This window comes from Aythya fuligula, chromosome 22 (assembly GCF_009819795.1).
Source record: "Aythya fuligula isolate bAytFul2 chromosome 22, bAytFul2.pri, whole genome shotgun sequence".
In the NCBI taxonomy this organism is placed as follows: domain Eukaryota; kingdom Metazoa; phylum Chordata; class Aves; order Anseriformes; family Anatidae; genus Aythya; species Aythya fuligula.
In genome coordinates, this window is record NC_045580.1 from 5,086,435 (window position 1) to 5,111,144 (window position 24,710).

The 24,710-nt window shown below is 48.0% G+C and overlaps 2 protein-coding genes and 3 non-coding genes across 7 annotated transcripts in view; all 5 read right to left on the minus strand.

Annotated features, from left to right (window-relative positions):
- Positions 1 to 7,385: 7,385 nt before the first annotated feature.
- Positions 7,386 to 12,434, minus strand: HSPA8 (heat shock protein family A (Hsp70) member 8). Its single transcript, XM_032201794.1, has 9 exons — positions 12,352 to 12,434; positions 11,396 to 11,605; positions 10,720 to 10,925; positions 10,467 to 10,619; positions 9,817 to 10,372; positions 9,288 to 9,490; positions 8,824 to 9,022; positions 8,258 to 8,490; positions 7,386 to 7,853 (listed from the first exon to the last, which is right to left on the minus strand). Exons 2-9 carry the CDS (start codon positions 11,598 to 11,600, stop codon positions 7,668 to 7,670), a joined length of 1,941 nt encoding a protein of 646 aa, XP_032057685.1. The 5' UTR covers positions 11,601 to 11,605; positions 12,352 to 12,434; the 3' UTR covers positions 7,386 to 7,667.
- LOC116497970 lies at positions 8,097 to 8,193 on the minus strand. The gene has a single exon (XR_004254146.1). It is a non-coding gene; the product is annotated as a small nucleolar RNA SNORD14 (small nucleolar RNA).
- LOC116497969 lies at positions 9,100 to 9,196 on the minus strand. Its single transcript, XR_004254145.1, has one exon. It is a non-coding gene; the product is annotated as a small nucleolar RNA SNORD14 (small nucleolar RNA).
- Positions 9,561 to 9,652, minus strand: LOC116497968. Its single transcript, XR_004254144.1, has one exon. It is a non-coding gene; the product is annotated as a small nucleolar RNA SNORD14 (small nucleolar RNA).
- A 5,472-nt stretch (positions 12,435 to 17,906) lies between the features above and the next one.
- Positions 17,907 to 24,710, minus strand: part of CLMP (CXADR like membrane protein) — a 43,295-nt gene continuing 36,491 nt past the window's right edge. For all 3 annotated transcript variants that reach the window (XM_032201909.1, XM_032201910.1, XM_032201908.1), the window contains 5 exons: positions 24,486 to 24,687; positions 23,473 to 23,640; positions 23,007 to 23,129; positions 21,216 to 21,357; positions 17,907 to 19,756 (listed from right to left, as the gene is read on the minus strand). In XM_032201909.1, the coding sequence (XP_032057800.1) occupies positions 19,462 to 19,756; positions 21,216 to 21,357; positions 23,007 to 23,129; positions 23,473 to 23,640; positions 24,486 to 24,687 (930 nt within the window). In that variant the 3' untranslated portion in view covers positions 17,907 to 19,461. The remainder of the gene's footprint in view (positions 19,757 to 21,215; positions 21,358 to 23,006; positions 23,130 to 23,472; positions 23,641 to 24,485; positions 24,688 to 24,710) is intronic.

The following is a 24,710-nucleotide window of genomic DNA, read 5'->3' on the forward strand; positions in this document are numbered from 1 at the left end:
ATTTATCACCTTTGTGTCGGACACTTTAACCTGTTGTGGTTTGTAATCAGCATGTCTGCGTTGGGGGCTGGAGGCTGACATCTTCTCTCCCCTGGCAGGGCGAAATTTTTGATTGAAAGTGCGGAAACAAACTCTCTGCTCGTGAAACTGTAATTAGGGTAATTTGGGAGGCTGCATCAGCAGCAGCAAGGCCAGGTTAGGAAGCTGGGCTGGGTGGTGGGCGCGCTGGGTGACCCCACAAACAAACGTGGCCTGGTCGGGGGTGAGAGGAGGTGGGACAAGCACCAGCCTCCAGCTGAGCCTCAGTTTCCCCAGGTGCAGAAAAGTGATGGGCAGGGAGATGGGGCACCCACAGCCTGCCCAGGGAAGGGAAAAAGGAAAAGGAAAGGGAAAAGGGAAAGGGAAGGGCCATGCTGCCAGATTCTGCCTCACTGTAGATGGAGGCTGGCCAAGCCCTGTGCCGTGACCCTTCTCTTTCTCCCCTCTGCCTCTTGCTCTCCCCCCCAGGAGCCAGGCCGCTTCTGGGCTCTTTCTGCCCAATTTTAGGGGGCTATGGGGATGGGGACCCATCCCAGGGGCATGGGGCAACAAAAAACATCCAAGAAAAAAAGCCAAGACAAATGAGGGGTGCAGTCCTGGCACCAAACAACCCTGCCTTCATGGAAATACTCAGAGGAAGGCAAAAAGAAATTTGTTAAATCACACCTAAATCGTGTTCTGAAATAAAGGGCACCCGGCGCTGCCCACACTTATGAGGCCATTCAGAGCTGATTTATCGCCTGAGACCACAGAGACAAAATCAAGCCATTACAACCTTTTAAAAGCTTTCTTGCAACAAACTAAAAATATCCATTGCTGGCAGATGCAGGCTGTCAATAAGGAATTTAAGAACTCAGTATGAAGAGTGGAAAGAGTGCAAAGTCTTGATAAACATCTCAAATTGGGTCTTACTCAGTGGGAAACAAGTAGTTTATATTGGTAATTGTAAAGGGCATTTTACATTGAGTCAATTAAATGAAAATCTTTTAAACCCTTTTTAAAAAGAGACCTTTTTAAGTTAACAGGTGATTTTAATTGGAACCATGGGACTTGCATCACAGGAGGTGGGTTGGGTCTTTTTGTTGAGGATTTTTTTTGGAAGCATTAAATATAGGGGAAAATCGATACACTTCCATCAGCATCTGAACTCCTAGAGTCTTGCAAGTTGAATAGTGAAACTAAGCAAGAATCACGGTTTGCTCCAGTTTTGCCAGGGGGGTTTCTAGCAATTAAACACGTTTCCATCATGACTCCTTAGTTGTGAAAGATGCAGGAGAATTTCCTAATACCCTAAGTTATATCCTAATATATCCCAATATCCTAAGTTATATCCTAAATTGTTGTTAGTCAGAATCTTTGCCATAACCTACTGTAAAATAGGATACATTTTCAGAGATGATTTACCTTCAGAGAAGATTTCAAACATCCCAGCTGACAGGAACAACAGCAGGAATTGCGTTTATTTCACATATTTCACATTGCAATTCCTTTTCTTCCTTCTTCACAACCACAAAGCCTGCTCTGTAAAAGAGACCAACTTAAGCAAAACCCTTCCCTCCAAAGCAAGCGCCACCTCCAGCAATCACCTGTTGAATTCCTGTGGTTTCCATTGCCCTGCATTTCACAAAATCAAGCACTGTGTGTCCTACAAAGCCACCAGCACCTAACCAGGACCAGGCAAGGCAGCAACACGTGTTCCCTGGGTGAAGATGTGAAGTTGCCCCTTGGCAGAGCCAGGGAGGCACCTGTTAATTGCATCAACCTGCGCCTCCCCGCCCCCTGCAAATTGTCTCGGGGCTGCAGCCTTTGAGTCTCACCCCAAAAAGCCAAAGGGAAATGCCCCATGTAGCTAATAGGGGCAGGGAGCCCTGAGCACGCAGGATGCAGCCTGGCAGGGAAATGGGTTGGCAAAAAAGACAGCAAATGCAGCAAGCAACCTGATGGCAGATTTCTTGAAAATGGTTGCATGAAAACTCATCTTTTTGACAAAAACAACAAAGCCTTTGATGGCATTCCCTTTTGCTAGCTCTAAACAGCTGCTGCCTGGGAATTTGAATGTGTCCATTAAGGAGCTGGTACTGAAGGCTGCCCGGTGGGTGCGGTATGGGGGCAGAAAGCTGCTCCTGCAGCTGGGCAAGGGCCTGCTGGAGAACCCCCTGCCCCTCTGCTGGTCCCAAGGAACTTGTGCTTGCTGCTGGCGTTGGGTGGAAGAAAAATGCCAGGGGAAAATCAAGAAGTTGCCCGGGGGAGTGCATGGAAGGAGGGAGCAAAGGCAGCTTGGGGTGTTTTGTTGTGCTCTTTGCAAGAGACAAGGAGCAGTGGCCAGGCTGAGTGGGGGGCACCCTGAGCTCCCTGCTGTCACCTCTCTCCCCCCCCAAACCTTAGGATGGAGTCAGGAGGCCAAGAAGGCTGAAGAAGTCAGGCATCACCACGAGTTTATGGACTTTTCAGAAGTGATCAGGTCCTGGGAAATGTGAAAGCCCCCCGACGAGTGTCAAAAGAGCAGATATCTCCTGCCATGGAGCTGCAGCCTCTTACAAACAGCCAGAAGAAGTCAGAGAGAGATTTAGAGGGGGCCAAAACCCTCCAAGTGACCGCCGGGGGTGGTTTTGTAGCCCCTGCCCTTCCACAGCCTTGCAGTGAGTTGCACACACCGTGTTCCCAAAAAAACAGCGGGTGGGGAAACTGAGGCATGGCCACATGGGAGAAGCTGGGCAGCAGCCTCCCTCGGCACCTCTCTCTGTGGAATTGGTGTGCTTCTGCCCGGCACCGGGCGATCAGTCTGCGGGTGTGAAGTTACGGAGCGGGAGATCCAATCTCCAGCACGCCTCCAGCCCTGCTCCAGTCCTATCCGAAAGGGTAAGTGTTCTGCATCTTCTTCCGTGCCTGCAACAATCTAGACAAATAGGCTTTTAAATTAAGCAGTGATTTGGAATATAAGTGAGTGCATTTAAGCTGCTAAGAGATGGAAAGATCCTAATGGCTGAAATATTTGTCATATCACAAATAAACTGGCTGTATCGGGAGCTACTAATATAACTAATTTTTACCAAATCCTTCACTGCTCTGTGATAGAAAATGAGGTCAGCACAGGTTGAGGCAACATAAAATGAGCAGCTGCTGGAAGGCAGCACAGAATACTGATAAAGGACTCTGCACAAACTCTATCGCCTGCCCACAGAAAAAAGGAATCAGTTTGTTCAAATTAAGATATAGCTTTTCCAGAGCATCCAGGGTTTTAATGAAAAAGTGCCAATGAACACAGGCTCTCAATGGATCCTGAATACAAATGCATGCCGAGGTGCTGCCTCAGAGCCTCCCTATCCCCCTAGGACCCCATTTCCCCCAGTTTTTCCACATTTTTAATGGTGAGGGCTGCGTGACTTTGAAGGCACTTGGGCATGGGAGAGGGCAGAAGCAGTGATGGGAAGCCCTGGGACGTTTACAGCTCCTTGGATTCCTGCAGAGCTTTCCAGCTATGGGATTCAGACCCTCCCCAGAATCACCTGTTCCCTTGGACACCCGCAGAAGGACACGAGGTGTCCCTGGCTGCCACTGGCCAAGTAGGGTGCAGCCGTACTGCGGTGACATGAGAAAAACAGCATCATTGTTCTCATTGTCCTAAAAAGAACCTGGAATTATTTGCAAGGGGAATGGCATAAAAAGTATCAGGACTTCTTTGCGAGGCTAATGGCCTCCCTCTGTTCCAGGCAGGAGCTTTGAACAAGGGGAGGATTTCGTTCTTAAGAATTGGTCCTTTCCATCCCTAAACCTCAGGTGAAAAGCATGTAGGTCCATTTTAGCAATGGGGAAACCAAGGCATGGGGACACCGAGGCGCAGAACACCCCCCAGAAGGGCAGAGACTGATGATGATCATGCTCCTTCCCTCCCCATCAGCAAATTGTGTGACTCCACTGTGGCACCAGCAGCTCAGGGAGGGGACCGGGCTGTCCGTGCTGGCATGGGGTCACTCACCTTGCTGCCATCCCAGCCATAAGCCCCCTCCCAGGGCTCCCAGTCCGGCGTCGGGAGAGCGGCTCTGCTGGGATCGATGCACTGAGAGCCGCGGCGGGGGAACGGGGGCCACTTGGGAGCCTCAGACAATTTAAGAAAAATGAGATCAACATGGATTAACAATAAAACTCCGAGCACGCCGCAGTTCCTAAATGGAACGGGAGAAGGGTTCATATTTGATAACCATTAAATGGTTTAATGAAATAATTATAACTCAGACTCCTGAGCCCAGCCACAATCAATACCTATGAGCTCTAAGCAACAGCATGAGCCAAGTTCTGCCATTTTCACAGTGCTCCCCAGCAGGCAGAGTGTGTGACTATAAATGCGATTGACAGTAAAGTTGCATTAAAACATCCCCATCAAGGGCAATAATAGATTAAAGGCTACTGAGGCGCTGCAGTTGGCTGGTCAATATGCTTTATTTTCTGCATCACCCCCAATTTTGCCACCCTCCCGCATACTATTAGTGTGAGTCGATTTGCTGTCAATGACCAGCCCTGGCAAAAGATGCATTAATGCACGCTCACAAAAGAAGTGCGCATGGCATTATCACTTCACTCGCTTTCAAATTACAGCCTAATGCTGTCTCCAGGCAGCTTGTGACACGTTAACACTATGTGCGATTTGTTGGGATGGGGCTAAATATTTCATGTCTAAAGATTTCATCAGAGATTTGATGACAGAAATAAACTACCGCCCGCTGGGAAATCATTCCCAATAATAGAATTAAGCATTGCTGGAAAAGCAACAGGAAAGGAACGATGCTGGCGTGGGGTAGCGGAGGAAGAGCTGCAGGGAGGGCAGCTAATTAAAGGCAGTATTATTAATAAATCCAGTGCAGGGGCAGAAACTCCCAACCAGGTGTCTGTACCTTGCTCCAGACACCAGGTTTGGCTGCTCCGTTGTTGTTTTGGCGTGCCAAGGAACCTGACACGATACACAAACCACAGGAGGATGTGCCCAGAGCTTTGCTTTATTTCCTGCTGGGTCTGGTAAAAGAGACCCGGGTGCTCCCAGCCCTCGAGCCCAGGCAAATGCTGGCCCAAGGATCCGACACGAGAGCCGACGTTCGGCACTGACTTAGGTGCACAGCTCGAAGGCAGCAAACCCATTAATCCTCGCTTGCTCGAGGCCCCAGGACCTCTGCATTGACTGCCTCCTCCAGCAAGCGCTCCTGCCTTTCAGCCTGAACAAAACAGCCACGGAGTCAATCGTGTGATGAACAAACAGGCACTTGACCAAGGAGAGGAGACAAGTACTGAGGCTCGGCGCTGAGCTGCTGCTTGGTCTCCTGGTGTGGCTGTAGTTTGCCTTTGCAGCAGGCCCACCTACAGCAGCAATTTCAAGTCAGAGCTCTGGTTTGTGCCCACCCCTCACACCCAGCGTGGCCAGCACCAAACACTCAGCTCCCCCGCAGCTTAAAAACTTAGGTTTAGTTGCAAAACCTGCGAGCGTTTAACCCCAATAAACTGTCTTTTAATAGTGCTTTCTCCTTCAAGAAACTGTGAAAGCTTCTTCAGATCTCCCTTTCTTTGCATTTTGCAGTGCGTGTAGGAAATAAGCTGAGCCTGGCTCCCACAGCACGAGACACTTGGGAAAGGAGAGATCTCATTTACCCTGCTGAGTGCACCCAGGCAGACCTCAGAGCCTGTAAAACCAAAACCCTCACACCAATTCCAGTCCCGTGAGCTGGCTGTGCAGCATGCTTGTGTTACCTGCAAGGGTATTGAGGTTTCCTCCTCCTCAGCAAAGCCAAATTCAGCCTCTGTTGCTGAAGCACCAAGTAAAAACCTTCCCTTCTGCCTATTTACCAGGAGATTTTAAAAGCATTTTGCGGGATTTCATTCAGTCCCCCTGGAAAGCTGGTGATTTTGGGAGGTTTTGCAGGCATCTGCTGACATCTGGTGGCTGAAACCCACCAAGACACCCAGGGGTAACCAGGCTCACTGCGCCCTCCCCACCTGCTCTTCATGCAAACCCTAATTAATCCCCACCTAAAATGTGTCCAGGTGATGGAGTTTCACGCTAATCAGAGAGCTCTGTGCTCTTCCCCCCTATTTTGTGGGCGAGGTTAATTAGTATATCAATTAATCCTCAATTATTATTAGATTTTAATTGCCTACCGATTATTTTTAAGGACCGCAGGTGCACCCCAATGAGAATTGCCACTCCTCGGAGCAAACTTCACCTGGAGCAGCGCCGCTGGCACCGAGAGCAGGAAAATGAGTGTGAGGTGTGGCAGCAGAGGTGACAGGGACATCAGAGCCAACACCCAGATCCCGCAGCGCCTTCCTTGTGTATTATCAACATCAGCCTCCCTTTTGCTAGCCTGCCAATCCCAAAAGGGATCAGAAATGTGGACAGGAAGATGCCTGCTCTGACCCATGGAGCCTCGTGCCTTTTAGAAGGGGAAGAGGAGCGTTGTCACTCAAGAACCCAGTTAATAGATCATCAGTACTGAAGGGTACAGCCCTGAACCCCACCAGTTATACGAGGATGCACAATAAAATCAGTCTAGAAGTAACTGACTTGGGCTTTCCTTATCCCGCTCTTTGTTTGTCACCCCCGGCCCTGATGTGACTCATGGAGGCAGCACAAAGCCACCTCCCAGCCCAGCCACCACTCCTCTAAATGATAAACAGCCCCACAACTTCCCCTAAAGGAGGGGGGGTTGGGGAGCTTTGAGCTGAGAAATGCTTCAAAAATCAGATTTTTTTTTTTTTTTATCTATTAAGGAAAAAAGACTTCTGCTGCTGTGGGTTGGGTATAAGCAGGCTCTGAAAATAATTCTCTTGAAATGCTGCCAGACCTTCTGTGAGCTTTGTGCCTTGCAGCCATCACGCAAACCCACACACAGGTGAGTTGTCTCCTCAGGTGGTGTAGCACCATACAACACCCACTTCCACACCTACCCCACCCAGCTCCAGCCCACCTGTGGCCATCTACCACTTATTTCAGGCTGGCCACTCCTTTCTACAGCTGGGAGATGAAAAACTGAACCAGAAAATGTGATACTTATTTCACCTACAGTTTTAGGATGGTGCAGTTCCATAGCCTGTGAAGATACAGGAAACTAACGCTTTCCTGTAGCTCATGGGGCTTTGTACCAGCCTTGAACTTGGGAAAGAAATCAGCGCTACCAACTTTGTCTGGTTTCTAACTCACTCTGGAGCTACAGAAGTGGTTTAGGGAAGTCTTTGAACTTTTTTAACACTCTTACACCTCAAGCTAGAGAAAAACTCTTTACTAGTTGCATGCGTAAACTGACCAACTTTATTGCCCCAGCTGTTTCGCCACCCACAGCAGTATGAAAGAATTCAGCGAAGCCTTGTGATGCCCATTAAATAGTTTTTATTCCTTAGGACATGAATTGCATTTCCACTTGTTTACAGTACTGTAAAGTGCAATGGTATTAATCTCCGCTCCTGTGCACATGTTCAAGTATTTAAAATGCCCAGAAAGTTTATTTCTTTATTTTTACAGCAGCTCAGTTATGGAGTTGTAATCTGGCAATACACCCAGATGTGCCTACAGGTTTGGGTCCTTCACTCTGACCCCCAGCAGGGGCTCTCCAACACTAACTGCTAGTGGAATGCACTTCCCAGCATCTTTAATCCACCTCCTCGATGGTTGGTCCAGAAGAAGCCCCACCAGATGGAGGAGCCCCGCCACCAGGGAAGCCCCCAGGCATTCCTCCGGGCATCCCTCCTGCACTCTGGTACAGCTTGGTGATGATGGGGTTGCACACCTTCTCCAGCTCCTTCTGCTGGTGCTCGAACTCCTCCTTCTCAGCCGTCTGAAAGAGAAAAGAGAACTCAGCACCCGCTGCTCTCACCGTACCCAAGGCATCCAGTGCCAGTTTAACAGCCCCATCTGAACAAGCTCACCCTTCACACCTCCACCAGAGTAGGTGGCAGAGTATTTCTGCTTTAAGTCTAACTTTAAGTCTTACATACTACAGAAGATCATTAAGATCATTATTTGTCAACTAGCTAGCCTGGATGAGGAGGAAGAGAATGTTTATGCTCACTAGCTGTGGTCGCTCAGACATCCAAGGAAGGTACTTGGACTAACACGAGTCTTTCGACTTCTAGTGGAAACTACGAATGGCTTTGGAAACACTTTCATCACTGCAACCATTAATTCTCTTCCACCTGAGCAGTCTTTGTAGCTAGCACCGACTTGAGCAGCACAACGTACCTGGTTCTTGTCCAGCCAGTTGATGATTTCATTGCATTTGTCCAGGATTTTCTGTTTGTCCTCATCAGAGATCTTGCCCTGGAGCTTCTCATCTTCAACAGTAGCCTTCATGTTGAACGCATAGGACTCCAGGGAGTTCTTTGAGGACACTTTGTCACGCTGCTTCTCATCTTCTGCTTTGTATTTCTCTGCTTCCTGAACCATCCGCTCAATGTCTTCCTTGCTCAACCGGCCTGCAGAACACAGGAGACATTTCACAGCGTTATTGGTGGAGAATTAACAACCTGCTGCATGTTTATGTTACAGCTTCTGCAGTTACCCAAGTTTACTTGATCATGTAGGCAGTGTAAGAGAGCATGGATTTATCAGGTGCCCTTATTTCACACCACTGCATGGGCTTTGAGATTTTTACAGCCCTGATAAATCAAGTGCTGTGTGGCTGACTTTACATTCAAGTTCTGATAAAGCTGGCAAGTGCATTAATAGATTTTATAAAGCTCTGAAAGCTTTGACATCACTGCAGGCAGCTTGCCAGTCTCCTACCCCAAGAAACATGTGGTGCTTACCTTTGTCATTTGTTATCGTGATCTTGTTCTCCTTGCCAGTGCTCTTATCCACAGCAGACACATTCAGGATGCCGTTGGCATCGATATCAAAGGTTACTTCAATCTGAGGTACACCTCTGGGAGCAGGGGGAATACCGGTCAGCTCGAACTTGCCCAGCAAGTTGTTGTCCTTGGTCATCGCACGTTCCCCTTCATACACCTGGGGGGAGAAGCAGCAGATGCATCAGATTTGTCCACATCGAGTTGTGACAGGAGCTTAGCTAGCCTGTGACTCGGTCGCTCAGACATCCAAGGAAGGTACTTGGACCAACATCAGTCTTTCGACTTCTGGTGGAAACTACGAATGGCTTTGGAATCACCTTCATCATTGCAACCATGTAAATCAGTAGTTCCCCTAACAAATTAACTACCCGGAATTCTGACAGGGTTTTAGGACCGAGTGCACCTTGGGGTTGCTCGCCTACCTGGATGAGCACACCAGGCTGGTTGTCAGAGTACGTAGTGAACGTCTGTGTCTGCTTGGTGGGGATGGTGGTGTTCCGCTTGATCAGGACTGTCATGACACCTCCAGCAGTCTCAATACCAAGAGACAGGGGAGTCACATCCAGCAGGAGCAGATCCTGGACGTTCTCGGACTTGTCTCCAGACAGAATAGCAGCTTGAACAGCTGAGGAAAGAAAAAGAGACATTAGGAGCCTTGGAAGGAATGAGCCACATGCTGTAGTAACCCCCATAGCTCGCTCAGACATCCAAGGAAGGTTTTTGGCCATCATTAGTAGACTTCTGGTGGAAACTACGAATGGCTTTGGAACCTGATTCATCATTGCAAGTCAAAGTAACTCTTTACTGCTGAGAAGCAGCACCAATTCCAGCACATCTAGCACCCGCACCACTACTGCTGAGACATTAGCTCATGCAGTGCCCAGTTTACTGGGAACCCCACCCCATTATGTTGGCATGGAGAACACAAATTAAGTTGTGACAATTGATTACCTGCACCATAAGCTACAGCTTCATCGGGATTGATGCTCTTGTTCAGCTCTTTGCCATTGAAGAAATCCTGCAGGAGTTTCTGGATCTTTGGGATACGAGTGGAGCCACCGACCAGCACGATGTCGTGGATCTGAGATTTGTCTAGCTTGGCATCCCGCAGGGCCTTCTCTACGGGATCCAGGGTGCCACGGAACAGGTCGGCATTCAGCTCTTCAAAGCGAGCTCTGGTGATGGATGTGTAGAAGTCAATGCCCTCATAGAGAGAATCGATTTCGATACTGGCCTGCGTGCTGGACGACAGGGTACGCTTCGCGCGTTCGCATGCAGTGCGAAGGCGACGAACTGCTCTCTTGTTCTCACTGATGTCTTTCTTGTGCTTGCGCTTGAACTCAGCGATGAAGTGGTTGACCATGCGGTTGTCAAAGTCTTCTCCACCCAGGTGAGTGTCACCTGCAGTGGATTTCACCTCAAAGATGCCATCTTCAATAGTCAGAATGGACACATCGAAGGTGCCACCTCCAAGGTCAAAGATAAGGACGTTCCTTTCAGCACCGACCTGAAAGAGAATTCATTTTTCACAATTTAACTTGTTTTCTACCACTCGGTTAGCAGGTTTAGTAGTTCCAGAGACCTGTCAGATCACAGCATACCTTCTTGTCCAGACCATAGGCTATAGCAGCTGCTGTCGGCTCATTGATAATTCGCAGCACGTTGAGCCCTGCAATGGTTCCAGCATCTTTTGTGGCCTGGCGCTGGGAATCGTTGAAATAGGCTGGTACAGTGACCACAGCATTAGTAACAGTCTGGGGAAAAAAAAGCAAGCAAAAACATTTAGTTTTAGATGTTGATGACCTCATATATCCAGAACAATTTGTTAGATTTGGTTTAAGTTCTGTGCCTTACCTTCCCAAGATACGCTTCTGCAATTTCCTTCATTTTGGTTAAAACCATGGAAGAAATTTCTTCTGGGTAGAAGCTCTTTGTCTCTCCTTTGTATTCCACCTGCACTTTTGGTCTGCCAGCATCATTCACCACAGTGAAAGGCCAGTGCTTCATATCAGACTGGACAACAGAATCATCAAATCTACGCCCAATCAACCGTTTTGCATCTGGAAAAGTCAGTGGAAGATATTGAAGAATTTCATTCACAGCACAGAAACATCAGTTTCATCCCAGAATAACTGCACAAAAGCCTCTAAAGCCGTACTTTATCTGGAATTACGACCTTGCCAAAATCTCCAGCTAAGACCTCAAACTGCTTGCTATGAGATGTAGACTTGTGTCAGCCAATGCAGCAATGCTACAGCTGCCACACAGTAAGCTAAAGTAGAGGCTATGAACCACTTCGTAACTCAGTCACAGCCACCTAACACTGGTCACCAAAAAGCTGTCTGCAGAAAGGCAAGTCTGACTTCAGAGCATGGTATGAACTTGGCCATTCTTAACTCTGTTTTCCTATTTTGACTAAAACACAAGTTTTTAAGCTTAAGAGAAATCACAACCTCTGCTATAAATCAACAGCTAACACTGACTATCACACGTGTAAGATCTCTACACACAAATTTTGCAGCCTTCTTACCAAAGACTGTGTTGGTTGGATTCATTGCAACTTGATTCTTTGCAGCATCGCCAATCAACCTCTCTGTGTCTGTGAAGGCGACATAGCTCGGCGTGGTCCGGTTCCCCTGGTCATTGGCAATGATCTCCACCTTCCCATGTTGGAACACACCAACACAGGAGTAGGTGGTGCCAAGATCGATTCCGACAGCTGGTCCCTTCGACATCTTGTCTGGAAAGATAGAAGGAAATGGAAGGTATGATTAACGGCTTATATTGCTCATCTGCACATTCCGTTGCTGATTTGAATAAAAATTCTCCAAAAATTATTTACCTAAGTGTGAAGACTTTCTTCTTATTTCTCCTTTTGTTAAAGTCTGCTGTTCAGCGCGCGCGGCCGAGGCGTTTAAAACGCCCGGGTGCCGGCGCCCAGCCACGCGGTGCGGCCACATGGCCGCGGACTCCATTTCCCATCATGCCCCGCCCCGCGGGGATCACGTGGCGCCCGCCGCCATTTTGGGCGCGGGGAAGCGGCCCCTCCGCCGCGCGTGGGCCGAGCTTGGCAGCCCGCGGGGCCTGGCGCAGCCCCAACCTCGCTGCGACGGGAACGCGGCTGGGGGGAGGGGGAACGGAGCCAGCCCAGAGCCCTCAGGGGCCCAACAGCGAGTCCTGCTCCTCCATTCCCCATGGGACCGCGGAGATCACCGCGGGAACCCGCACCCCCTTTTCCCTAGCCCCATTTCAAGAAAACCGATGCGGAGCCACCACTAGCAGCGGGCAGAGAAAGCGGAATCAAGGGAGCGCCGCTCTGCGGAGCCGCTTCTCCCCCCACAAAGCGGGTTCAGACCGCAGCGGCCAGGCCCCGCTCCCCGCTCCTCGGCCACCCCAGCGCCCTGCCGCGTTCCCCACAAAGCGCTGCTTCCCCCCCGGCCTCCCCCAAGCCCCTCAGACCCCCCTTCGAGCCCCCGCCCCCGTTACCTGAGCGGCGCGGGCGGCAGCTGGCGCGCACGGGAACTGCGCTGTTGGCGAGTGTCTGCTGAATGAGAGCGCTCGGCGCCCACCCCGCCGCCTTTATATACCCCCGCAGAACCTTCCAGAAGGGCCCGCCCCTTTTCTCGGCCCCAGCCAATCCGCTCGCGCGGCCCGCGGAGCTGTCCGCCAATGGAAGCCCGCCGGAACCCACACCCTCTGTGACGCCAGCAGGAAGGGGGCGTGGCCGCCGGCCGGCCGGTATTCTCGAACCTTCATGCGCTTTCCCCCCGCCGCCCACCGCCCCGCTCCGCTCGTCCCCCGCCCGCTACGGAAAGGGGCGGGGCTCCCCGCGCGCGGGAGCCAATCAGAGCCCTCCAGCGGCCGCGCGCGGGTGGCGGCACCGGCTGGAGGGGCGCGCGAGGGCGCGAACGGCAGCCAATGGCAGCGCGGCGCCGCAGGCTCGTTTGCATTTTTCCCGCGCCCCGGGCTAGCAGCGGCCAATGGGGTGGCGGCGCCGGGGGGGCTCATTTGCATAGCGCCGGGCCGGGGGTGACAAGATGGCGGCGCCCCGCAGCCCCCGCCCGTCCCCGCGCGGCCCGGACCGGCCGGGTTCAAAGCAATTAACGGCACGGCCCCGGCCTAATTAACGGCTCGGCCCCAGCTTAATTAGAGGCACGGCCCCGCGGGGCGAGACCCGGCCTTGCTCCAGTCTGTTATTCTGAACACAGCCCCTTACTCTGACCTCTTAACTCCAGCCCTAGCCCCTTACTCCGGCCTCTTACTCCAGCCCCTTACTCAGACCTCTTACTCCAGCTCCAGCCCTAGTCCCTTAATCCAGGCCCTTACTCAGACCTCTTATTCCAGCCCCTTACTCCAGCCACAGTCTCTTACTCCAGCCCCTTACAAAGACCTCTTACTCCAGCCCCTTACTCCGACCTCTTACTCCAACCTTTTACTCCAGCCACAGTCTCTTACTCCAGCCCCAGTCTCGCTCTGTCCCTTCCTGCAGCAGCTGCTCCTGCTGACCCTGCTGCCCTCTCCCAGCCCCGTGTCCGTGCCAGCCCTGCCTGGCCTTTGTGGGGAGGTGAAACCAGCGGTGTCAGATCCCTTCCACACCCATGGAGCAGACTCTTAGTTTCTCCTGCCTGTAAGCACCTCTTAATGCAGCGAACCAAGGAATGAGCTCACATGGCACATTGTCAGTCCTACCCACGGTGCATGCTCTTGGCGTTTCCAGCAGAGAAGAAACAGAGGCTGAGGACAGGGGAAAACTGGCTGTTCAGGTTCCCCTCCAGCAAGTTTTGGGATAAAGCAAGCAGACAGAGGCAAACGGGTAAAGCAAACAGTCACCTGGTCACGGTGCCAGAGGCTGACAGCTGGTCAGGGGTCACGATCCAGCCTCAGCCCCATCAGCAGTGCTGTGAATTGCATCATGTCCACATGGCATAAAACACCAAGGGGAAAAAAGTGCATCCTGACCACGTGTTGTACTCTTAGGCAGTAGGAAAAGGTGCAAGGGAGGAAAAAATAAATAAATAAAATTCCACATTCTTGTTAACTGCTGACAGTCTGGCTCTTGGGGGTGGGGTGGGGAGAGTAGCAAATCTCTTCCTTCAGCCTTATCCCAGTCAAATGACCGTGTGCCCTCTGTGGTACCTCACTGCCTGCACCCTGAGCCAGAAAGCTGTGAGCTTATCTTCCTTCCACAGCCACCTTGGGTTATGTCTACTGGAGAACATGACGCAGTCACCCTGCATTACCTGCTGCTTGTAGCTCGTTATCGGACCACTAATGGGCAGGTTCCTACTGTTACCTGCCACTGGGTAGGAGCTGGCATGTGGCAGGTATTGACCCACAGCCCTCAGTAGTTTGTGGCTCTGATTTGTGCTCTGCCATGCGCTGGAACCTGTTTTGGGACCTCTGGGTGAGCACAGAAGGCAGCACCACAGGTTGGAATTTGGATGCACATGGTCAGAGAGACGGGAGGTGCAGCAGGAAAAGGAGCGGGGTTGAGGCACTGACCTGGGAATAAGGGTACTCCCATGTGCCCTTAAAGATAAAGGGCAATGAGCCACCAATTAGGGGCAATATGAATCCCATACACTGACCAGGGATGGCATGCAAGGCTACTCCACCCTGAGCAGAGTACAGGCTGCTGAGCTCTCTGCTCCCAGGCTGCCCCTGAGAGCCCCCCAGTTTGCACCAGTTTGTACCAGTACATTGCGCTCCAGGTTTCAGGGGAGCTGTGCTGCCAGCAAGGCATTGCCTGCACTGTTTTTTGGCTTTGTTTTTTAAATCACGAGCAGGAGTTCAGTAGGACCTAAGAATAGTGCTACCGGCCCTTTGAAACAAAGCAATGACACTCTGATGTGCAACTGTACTTTGCACAATGGCCTGATGGCAAGGGAAGGCAGCCTAAGGAAGCAGTGAGTCAGTGCGGGGAGGAGAGCAGTCTGGCAAATGACTCATTACATTAGAAATTAAAGGCTGCTTAACACACTTGACTAAAGTAGCCCGCTTACTGCGAATCAGAAAAATTAAGGCCCAGCAGGCTGGACACTGCCAAGTGTTTTGTGTTGCGTTTCTTTGTTATGCTTTCTTAAACAATGAATGGCAACTTTATATATATATTTAAGCCAGTTTCGTACATTGCAGATCAACCACGTTTAACACAGAGGTAGATAGAGAGGAGAGATTGTCAAAGGCATGCTTCCTATTCACAGTAACGGCATCCGCACGCCCCAGCTGAAGTTTGGAAATGATGCATTTCTAATGCAGCCCTTCCCCTTCCCCCAATGTTCTTCCCCTTCAGCACGGCAGTACAAACTGAGCCAGGGTAAAAATAACCCAAGATTCCTGATACTGTAGAAAAGCATGCAATTGCACAACTCCTCTTGAAATGCGTATCGCCTAATCAGGATTTTGGATGTTGTCAACTCAGAAGTGAGCCAGTAACAGCCTTTCCCCATGAATCAGGGATAAAAGGGCACACCTATGAGACCACTGTTGTCACTGTTTTAAATGCTGTGTAATTTAATTATGTTGCAACTTTTACTCCCAGATTTCTGTAAAGAGGATTGCTGATGTGAGACCTCTGCACAGAACACCCTGGGGGAAAGAAGGCTGAAAGCATTGCGAGAGGAAATCAACCACCGTCATATTTAGTTAGCCTAAATTCCACCTACATCTCCACGACTGGAGATTCCTGTTAGCTAGTTCAAAATGTTTATCTGCAGACAAGATCTAAGCTGTCTGAAAACAGCCCTTAGTTGTTCAAGGTTTCATTGTCATCTCCTGCACAGTTCAGGAGATGAACTGAAATGCACAGGGTGGCTCAGAAGCAAGCCCTGTGTATGTGGGAGTAGGAGAGCAGTGTTGCTGTGAGATTTTTATCTGTGCTGTGTCTGCACTGGCAGTATTTACCATATTAGCCTGAAGCGGCTACGTCCTCAGCCAGAACATCTCAGGTGAAATAGCTGCATGGAAGTCAAAACTCAATTTACTTCGATCCACCTGAGATTTCACATATTTCATACCATGTCACATAATTCAGACTGAACAAATCCCCAAGAAAAAACTGCAGCTTCCCTGCAATTTCTACACAAATGTGCACACAGTCCTTCTTAGCTTAAAAATAGTATTTTTACCCCCATATCTTTTTTCTTAGATTCAACTCGACAGCATACAACATAACATAGCACAGAAGACAGAGAATTAGCACAAATTTAGTTGAGCTGCAGCACTTCAGCTGCAGCATATTTATTTATAAAACAACCAACCAAAAAAAAAAATTATGAAATCATTGATTCAAAGGAATCAATAATAAATATTTGCTTTCCTCTGAGTTGTTCAGACACAGTACAAGTACACCAATTATAGCAGAGAGAAGAGATGTAAGCTCAGTTTAGCTGCTGAGACAAAAGAAAGCTACATAAAACTGTACGCATTTAATCACACTAGTAATAACTGGTATACGACAGTAAATGCTTTAAGTACACTATTTTACAAAATAGAGTTTGGCTTATGGTTCATTTGTTTCCCTTGTGCAACTCCTGATAGCATCATCTGGAGCCCAGAAAACGTCCCCTTGAAAACAAAATCCCTTAGAAATGATCTCTTTCTCATATTTCCTTTGAGTAATGAACTTTTTCGGGCTTTGTGCTAGCAACTGAAGCGTGGAATTGATTTGGTGCTCACCTGTGAGATCACCGGTGTGCGGGCTGAAAAGCACCACTTCATTGCAGACTTAATGATTTTAAATCACCACGCTTTCTGGCCAGGGCTATACATTTTAATGCCATGGCAGGCAGGAGAGGGCCACAGTGTTTTTCCTGACACAGTTTTGTACACAGGGCAGTCCACACGTGCATGGATAGCAGGCACAAGACCTCCTGCTTCCTGACCAGGGCTAGGAATCATCACACACCAGGCTTCAGCGATTGCTTCCAACTTTTCCCCAAGGCCCATAAATCTTTCACCCCATGGAGGCAGACGGCTGACAGGGAGTGATTTCCCTGCTCCAGGAAAGATGGATGCCAGGAGAGGGTTGCCATAGCGGCTCCGTCCAGCAGCCTGCTCCCCAAGGCCTCCAGGAAAGCATCTGCTTGGTGCAGGCCAGGCAAATCGTAGCTGGCAGCAAGCAGCCCCCAGGCTGTAGGCAGAGCACCCTTCTCTTTGCTAATTGCAAGCCTGGCCTGTGACTCAAAGCTAGCTGACAGTATTTGGTGCTTAAACTGTAACCAGCGGAGCCGCTGGAAGTGTTACCCTCATTTTGTGGTAATCAGCTGCTGGTTGCTCAGGCGTGCGTGCTTTGCTGAGAAATTCACCCCTGGGTTTCTCTGCATGGAACAGGTGTCCCCAGATAACCTGCTGAGGTAAATCAAGCACAATAGGCAACCATAAAACCACGAACTACTTCAGAAGCACTTCTCATGTCTTTCCTCAGGACTTTCCTAGCTCTGGAGAGCCTCGTAAGCATCTTGCAGTGCCTAGGCCTCCAGGGCCCACAAAAAAAAAAAAAAAAAAAAAAAGCAACAGCAGGAGAGTCACAGACACAGCTGCTGCTTCCAAACAGCCACAGCCAAACCCACCAGAACAAAGCTGACCCAGGAAGGCACCTCTGGAGTAACCAGGGAAACCGCCTGGGTAAAATTGCAAGGTATCCGATACCAGGAGCCTTCATAAAAGTAAAAGCTTAACAAACAGCTAATCCGCTTGTTTAAATCTGTGACTCAAGACCTTCCCTGCCCAACAAGTGAGTATTTTGTCATACTGAGGGTGGTTAGGTGGCTGTGGTACAGAGAACAAGCAGAATCTCAGCATGTGGGATGAAAATGGGTGGTTGTTATTAGGAAGAAAAGTCCTCAGGTAGTATAGGGCAAATTTGAAACCTGTTTCTCACACAGATGTAGCCCAAACAAGGCCTCATTTTAATCAGATTTTCTAAGATCTCAAGCTTGTAAACTAGAATGCCGAGTCTCAGAAAAAGAGATTAATTACAATCCCTAGAGTGAAAGAATCAGAAATCTGTGGGTCTTCTGAGCTGATCCATCTGTAGATGCATTCCACAAATTGGAGAAAACCTTCCCTCCCTCAGATTAAAGATATTTTTTTTTTTTTAATGGAAGATCAATTTAGGAATATAGGAATTTAGAACACAAAAACTCAGTGTCTTCTGTGCAGCAGTGGTCAGAACCAAGTCCTTCAGAGGAAAGTATTAATGACAGACAATTATGGGAACGCCTGCCTCCAGAGGAAGGCCTGCCCCTATCTCTCATCATTTCTTATTGGCCTTTCGCTTGAAGCATAAGACTATACCCCTTAAAAATGTCTGTTCTGGCTAACAGTCACAGGAAGGGTTTTGTTTGTTTTTATTTTGATTCTTGAAATTTTTGTTTATTTATTTATTAAGAGTCCTGCTAATGTTTAAGCCTCAAATACAGAATGTGGCCCACAGGTTGATATCTAAGTGTGACACTGCACGCAGATATTTTCTTCCTTTTTTCACTGCACCTGTTTACCTGTCCCCAGTGTGTTTCCCTCATTACATGCTCCGTCACTGCATCTTCAGTCTTACCTGGATGCCCAAAGGTCAGTCCAAAAATACTCTTTGTTCAACCTTGGGAAGAGCTCTCCAAGGCTTCTATTGTGTGGCTCACCCCAAAACTGGTGAATTCAAAACCTGGTAATCCTTCAAAAGCTTCCTCCCGGCTTTTTGGTAGATCGGCAGCCCTCAGTTTTTAAGGTATGCCTCCATTTTGGATTAAGCGCACAATTCTCATCTCACTAAGGCTCATTTGACACAGATACAACTCCAGTGGAGTTACTGCAGCTTTACAGTGCTGTCCATAAAAGCAGAGTCCAGCTCCTCGCTGTATCTCTCAGGATGCATCAATAATGTTATTCTAGCAATTAAAGCACCTCCGTTTCCTTGACATATAGGCTCCTTTCTCTTTAGTTGAGGCTAGTTCACACATGCCTTAATTCTGCATCTCTTGACCTTTTTGAATTCTCCTTTCCTTTCTGCTTTTCTTACAGCTTCCAAAAGTATTTCACTAGAAGAATGAATGCAGAAAATGTGAAGTGTTTGTTCCCTTTGAGGTTTGACCACCAGGCTAGCCTCAGCAGACGCTACCTCAAAATCTTCAGGTGAGACAATGCATCTTTTAGTAAGTTCTCCAAAAGCAGTACAAGAGACTTTCCTCTCCCCCTTAAATCTCACTGGAATATTGTGTCTTTTTGTCTTCTATTGATCCCTTTTAAAAAATCCTGAAGTTTGGCTTCATTTCATTTGTACAGCTCTTAGCTGACATTTTTCAACTGTCGTTTTAAAATGCTCAGCGTTCCATTTCCAACAAGGTAATTAAAATAAAAAGCTCCCCTTTCCCCTCAAATTTATCCTTCTTAAAAAAAAAAAAAAAAATCTGTATCAGAACCCCAAGTGCTGGAAGATACAAGAAAGAGTTGAGTGGGAGGGCTTCTTGTTGTGTCAATAATCACAAGTGATTAAAATTAAGCTGACCAGGGAGATAACTAGCTAATCTAACAATTCCTATGTGGCTGGTGGTGTGTGAAGTGCTTCTGGATGGCAGGAGTCTCCAGGTGGCTGGTGAGCAGTCACACTGTCTGGAACGCCCGGCTTTGGGCAGGCACCATGACCTGCGTGGCTCCCATTTTCACCAGGTTAGCGTAGTCGACTTTCCTTGGCTCAGTTTCCTTCCCTTCCGTCTCCCTCTGGCTGTACTGGGGAGGAGTCAGATGGGGAGTAGCTTCTGTTGACAAAGTCCGTTGGCTGCGAGAGGCACTGTTGGCTGTCGACCTGGTTGAGGAGGAACCCGAGCGTGAGCTCCTGGAACCAGAGGATGAGGAACTGGGCTTGACAAGGTGGGCTTTGGGTGCCTCTGCGTCTTCTCTGCAATCAAACACAGCAGGGTTCAAATGCCATGAGAACAGAAACACTCCTATTTTTGCCAGACTGAATTGCTGCTGCGATGAGCAGTTGCGCACTGAAGTTGCAAGTCACCGATGCACAGTTGTCAAGCAGTTTGAGCAAGGTACAGGGTTTTCTGAGTTCTGTGCAACACAACTTGGTGGATTGAATTCATTACTGCTCTGCAGAGCTATCAGCCAAACAGATTTATAATACATGTGCACACGACTGGTTCTTTCTGTGTGGCTTTGAGGTCTGTGGACCAAATGCCAAGTGTCAGTGCAAAAGAGTTCAGACAGTACTGCCTGCTCTGCAGTCTTTACTCATAATGACAATTTACCTCAACAGGACAAGCTGAGACCAGTTCATCAGTTTAACATATGTGGGTAGTGAAAGAAGTGCAAGAACTGGGCCCAGAGTGAGAAAAATCATGCATGAAAAGGTGATAGAGGAGGCTCAGACTAAAAATAAAAAGGTATGTGAGATTTGAAAGCAAAAGAGAACAAGGAAAACGGAAGGGAATAAATCAGCAAAGAATACCTTCTTGCTGTCCAAATAGGCAACCTGACTGTCAGCCAGTGTAATCAGCTACTGGATGGATTATAGAGATGCCTGCTTAACAGCACATAGATGTCATATGAGGGCAGGCAGTCCTTGGCAAACAGAAATAAGGATGGAACAAGGCGAGGGGGTTCTTCAAGGGCAGGAGGAGCTAAAACTCCTTCCTGGAAATATCTTTTTCCAGCACTTTCCTTCTCGAGGTTAAGCTCAATTGGCTACAGTCCAACCTCCGCTTGGAGGAGTGAGCAGCAGACCTCACACACATGTAACAGATGAATTTAAAGAACATGCATCAGCATTCTTGGTACGCCCATCCAGGGGTGAGGCTTCTCAACTCTGCACCCAGAAGCTCAGGGGATTTTTCTCCCCGAGCTAAATCCAGAAGCACAGTTGTTCAAAAGACTCAAGGAGGACTGTGAGAACCTGCCTGCCTCATAGTGTTCCCAACAGGAAAAAGCAATTTAAAAGAAAAATCAAACCTCTCAGAACCATAAGGGCTGAGTTTAATCCTGGAGAGAACTACGTAACTGCTTGAAAATGCTGAAATTGTAAGCAAGAGAATAATTAATACTAAATTGCATTTAATGTAATTTTATTTTGTTTTATGCTAATCTGTCCTGGGAAAAATATCTTTTTTTTTTTTTTTTTTTTTTCTCTGGAAAGTCTTCACAAGTATTATTCTCACAGTAACAAAAAAAAACGTCAGTGATATTTCAGGGAGGCTTTACAAGTTTTTTAGAACAACCTTTCACGACTGTTACTTAAAACATCTCAGTTACTTAATTGAGTGAAAAAGAGACATTACTGTAGATCATGCTGGGTGTATGTGAAACTGAAAGAAGGGAGGGTAGGAGGTGAGGGATTAAATGAAAGGCGTTACCTGATTTCATTTGGGGCCTCCTCTTCCTCATATCTCTTCTTTTCTTTCCTCCTTATTGTCAGCCTCACCACCAGGAAAAGGAGGGCAAGTCCCACCACCACGCCACAAACTGCTCCAGCAATCATACCAATATTTTGAGCTTCTGTTGTCCAGAAAATAAATGTGTTAGCTGGTAAACTCCCAGCAGGAGTCATACGGTCAGATTCTAGCCCACACTAGGAATTACACCATTGTGTATAAATCAGAACAGCATGTAATAAATCAGACTTCTTTTGGTGTCACCATGCAGAAATTGAACCAATTTATCTTAAAGCGCTTATTTCGGAACCTGAGCCAAGACTGAGAAAAGCATTCACCTCCAGAAGGGTGAGATCACAAGAGCTATGCCTGCAGCTGTGGGTCAGAATTGAAACGGGGAGGAGAAATCCTCACATAAGAGCCCAGAACCACACAAAGCACAGAGGCAGACAGGACAACCCACATCCAAAAAATAAGTACCAAGCAGTTTTGCAGAGGCAGAAGAGTGTTTGAACTACAAATACTTCCCCATGAGGTACAAATATTTCCCCATAAGGATTTTTTCCCCCTTCAACTCACCCTGAAATGATTACAATCTACTTGCAGAATGAATTATTCAATTGGAAAAAAAGTGACCTGAGGATGACAAAGAGGAAGGGAGAAAGGAAGACCGTACTGTGCAAATGCAAGGCATTTTTCATCCATAATAATAAAGTTAATGAGAGAACACTTCCTAACGTCTATGAGCCCTTGGCTGAACCTGTATGAAACTTCATTTCAGTGTTAGGTTAGGTTTGGCTGAAAGTTGTTTCCTTCAGGCTTGTCCCTGTGGAGGGTTTAGCAAATCAAAATGAGGTTTCAAACCAATCCAATTGGTATAAAAGCTGCCAGCATGCTTTTACATCAGAGGGGAAGTAAAATGCCTGAGGGGAACAGGTTTTCTCTGCTACATGACCATATTGCAATTATTTCAGGCCTGGTTGGGCAGACAAATTCCAAAGCTAAAGATCTCCACAGAAGAGACCTCTCTATTAGCAGCCTTTTATCACAAGTCCAGCTCTTGCTGATCTCCCCTGAGTGCTGCACGTAAAAACCTGCTAACCTGTATTGTTTTATTGTTTGTACTTGCTGTCAGTGTTGATGCCACGCTCCACCCTTTTTATTGCATGCATATGCAAAGACACAGGTACCTAAACACATACACACCCTTGATATGGTTCATCAGGTAGAACGTTTATTTTAATCTCTGATATTTTGGCCAGAATTTATTAAGTCTGGATTAAAATCAAACTGTGTCAAAAAGTTGCTTTTTAATTTACATTTTACTTCAAGTCAGAGTCAGCCTTTCCAGGCTGTCTTTAGTTTGCTGTCTCAAGTCCAACAAACATTTAATTTGGAATTTGAATGAGGGACTACTCACGGAGATTTTATATCTGACAGTAATCTCACACAGTCATTACACCCAGAAATTACTAAAAGCTGGAGATTCAGCAAACCCACTCACCTTTTTTTCCTCCCCCCAATATTCTATTAGTCATTCTCAAAACTCAGATTTTTTAACAGACCAAAACAGCTGAGCCCAAATAGCATATTTACCACACTAGGTTATAAGGACTGCTGAGCAAAACAGAAATGTAGTAAGTAAGAACTGTTGCATGTGATTCAAGTACAAAAGGGCAAAGGTGTGGCAGAGTTCATCAGCTGAAATAGGACAGCTGAGAAGCTGCACTGCTCATGTGGTAGGGAGAATATTAGTTATGTGCCAATACTCACGCTGCACTGTCACCTGTACAACACAGCTTTCTTGTCCAGCCTCGTTGGTGGCAATACATTGGTATAACCCTGTACTCATCTGGGTAAGATTCTTCAGTAAGACTTGCCCGGGATTAGAAATGTCTGAAACAGGAAAAACAACACCAGGATTAACCATAAAAGACTAAGCGACTGTACGGGTGGATGGAACACAGCAGAACTCATTGAACCTCCAGATCAAATCAGCTCAAGAGCAATGACACCTCAAGAAAGCTCCTTGTCAACCTTTTGCAAAACACTACAACTCAGACTTCCTTGTGCAGGGTGGAGCATGCCACAGCATCCAGCTGCAGCAGTGAGGAGCACTGATACACCATTGTTGTCACTGCTGGCAAGGGATCCCCAGTTGAAAGGCATGACTGTGCATGTGGGTGGTTATCTGGCTTTGAGCACACAGAGAGCTCCAAGAGGAAATGACCTGACTTACTGACTCTGGATGTGGGCGGGAGATGTTCAGCTCTCTCGTCCTCTTCATTTATGCGCTGCCATCGGTAGGAGATGGGGGCAGTGCCAGAAGATGAGCGGCACTGCAGGGACAGGTCTTTTCCTTCTGACAGCTCCCCTTCTAGCCAGCATTTGGGCTTGGAAGGCTTCTCTATAAGAAACAAAACACAGGTCATGCACACACAGACTGTTTTCTCAGTGGAAACCCCCCCCCCCCCTTTTTTTTTTTTGGCAAGAGGACGCATTGAAGCAGCTTCCAAAAGCTGCCTTCTCTGGAAAGCATTGGGGAATTACACCACTGATATTTGTTCGTGGACTTCAACTGCAACCTTGTGCAACTTCATAGTCTAAAAACTAGAGGTGGCTGGCTCAGACACAGAAATTATGGGGAAATTATGGGGAAGTCTGCCTCATGGATACTTGCACCAGTGGAGCTGTAACACTACATTTCTCCCCTAGGTACTATTTAGAGAACTTCCTTCCCTCCCCTTGCTTCGCCATTTCTTCCTTTTCCCCACAGCATCTGGCAGGCCACAGCAGGGCTTCCACGGAATGATAGCATAAATGCCAAACGCCAACTGGTAAACCGGAATCAAGGGAGAGAAGTGCTAACCACAGCAGTTTATTCATCACCCTCATGACCTGGATCGGTCTGGGGTCCTCGGACATGAACCTCGAGTCCTCAGCAGGAGACTAGACAGAGTGATCACCACTAGGAAGTCATTCTAGTTTGTGCGATGAGATCATAGAGGTAATTCGGAAAGAACAGTTCATGTGATTTTGCAAGTGTGTACACTTACCTCAAAACAGCTCTCTGGGCTCTTCCTGTGTGCTGTCCTTTGCCAAAAAAAATGCAAAGGTTGATATGGAGCTAGACAGTGAAACCTGATCATGAGAAGTCTGTGTGTATTTATACTCCACTGAAATAAATCTCTCTTCAGGAAATGAGCCTAGTGATTTCTTTTCCCCTTTGGAAAAACAATAAGATGATCTTACCTACAACCTTCAGGGTGATGCGAACCCATTCATACTGCCCAGCTTTTTTGACCTTACATATGTAATTCCCTGCATCACTGGACTGCAGGGATATGATCTGTAAGGATGCATCTCCAGCGCGGAAGTTGGAAGTGAATGAAACACGGCCTTTCTGCTCCTCGTTGAGGTCATCATAAACGCGGCCTCCAGAGTAAGTGATCACCTGTGGGGCAGAGACAGTCTCTG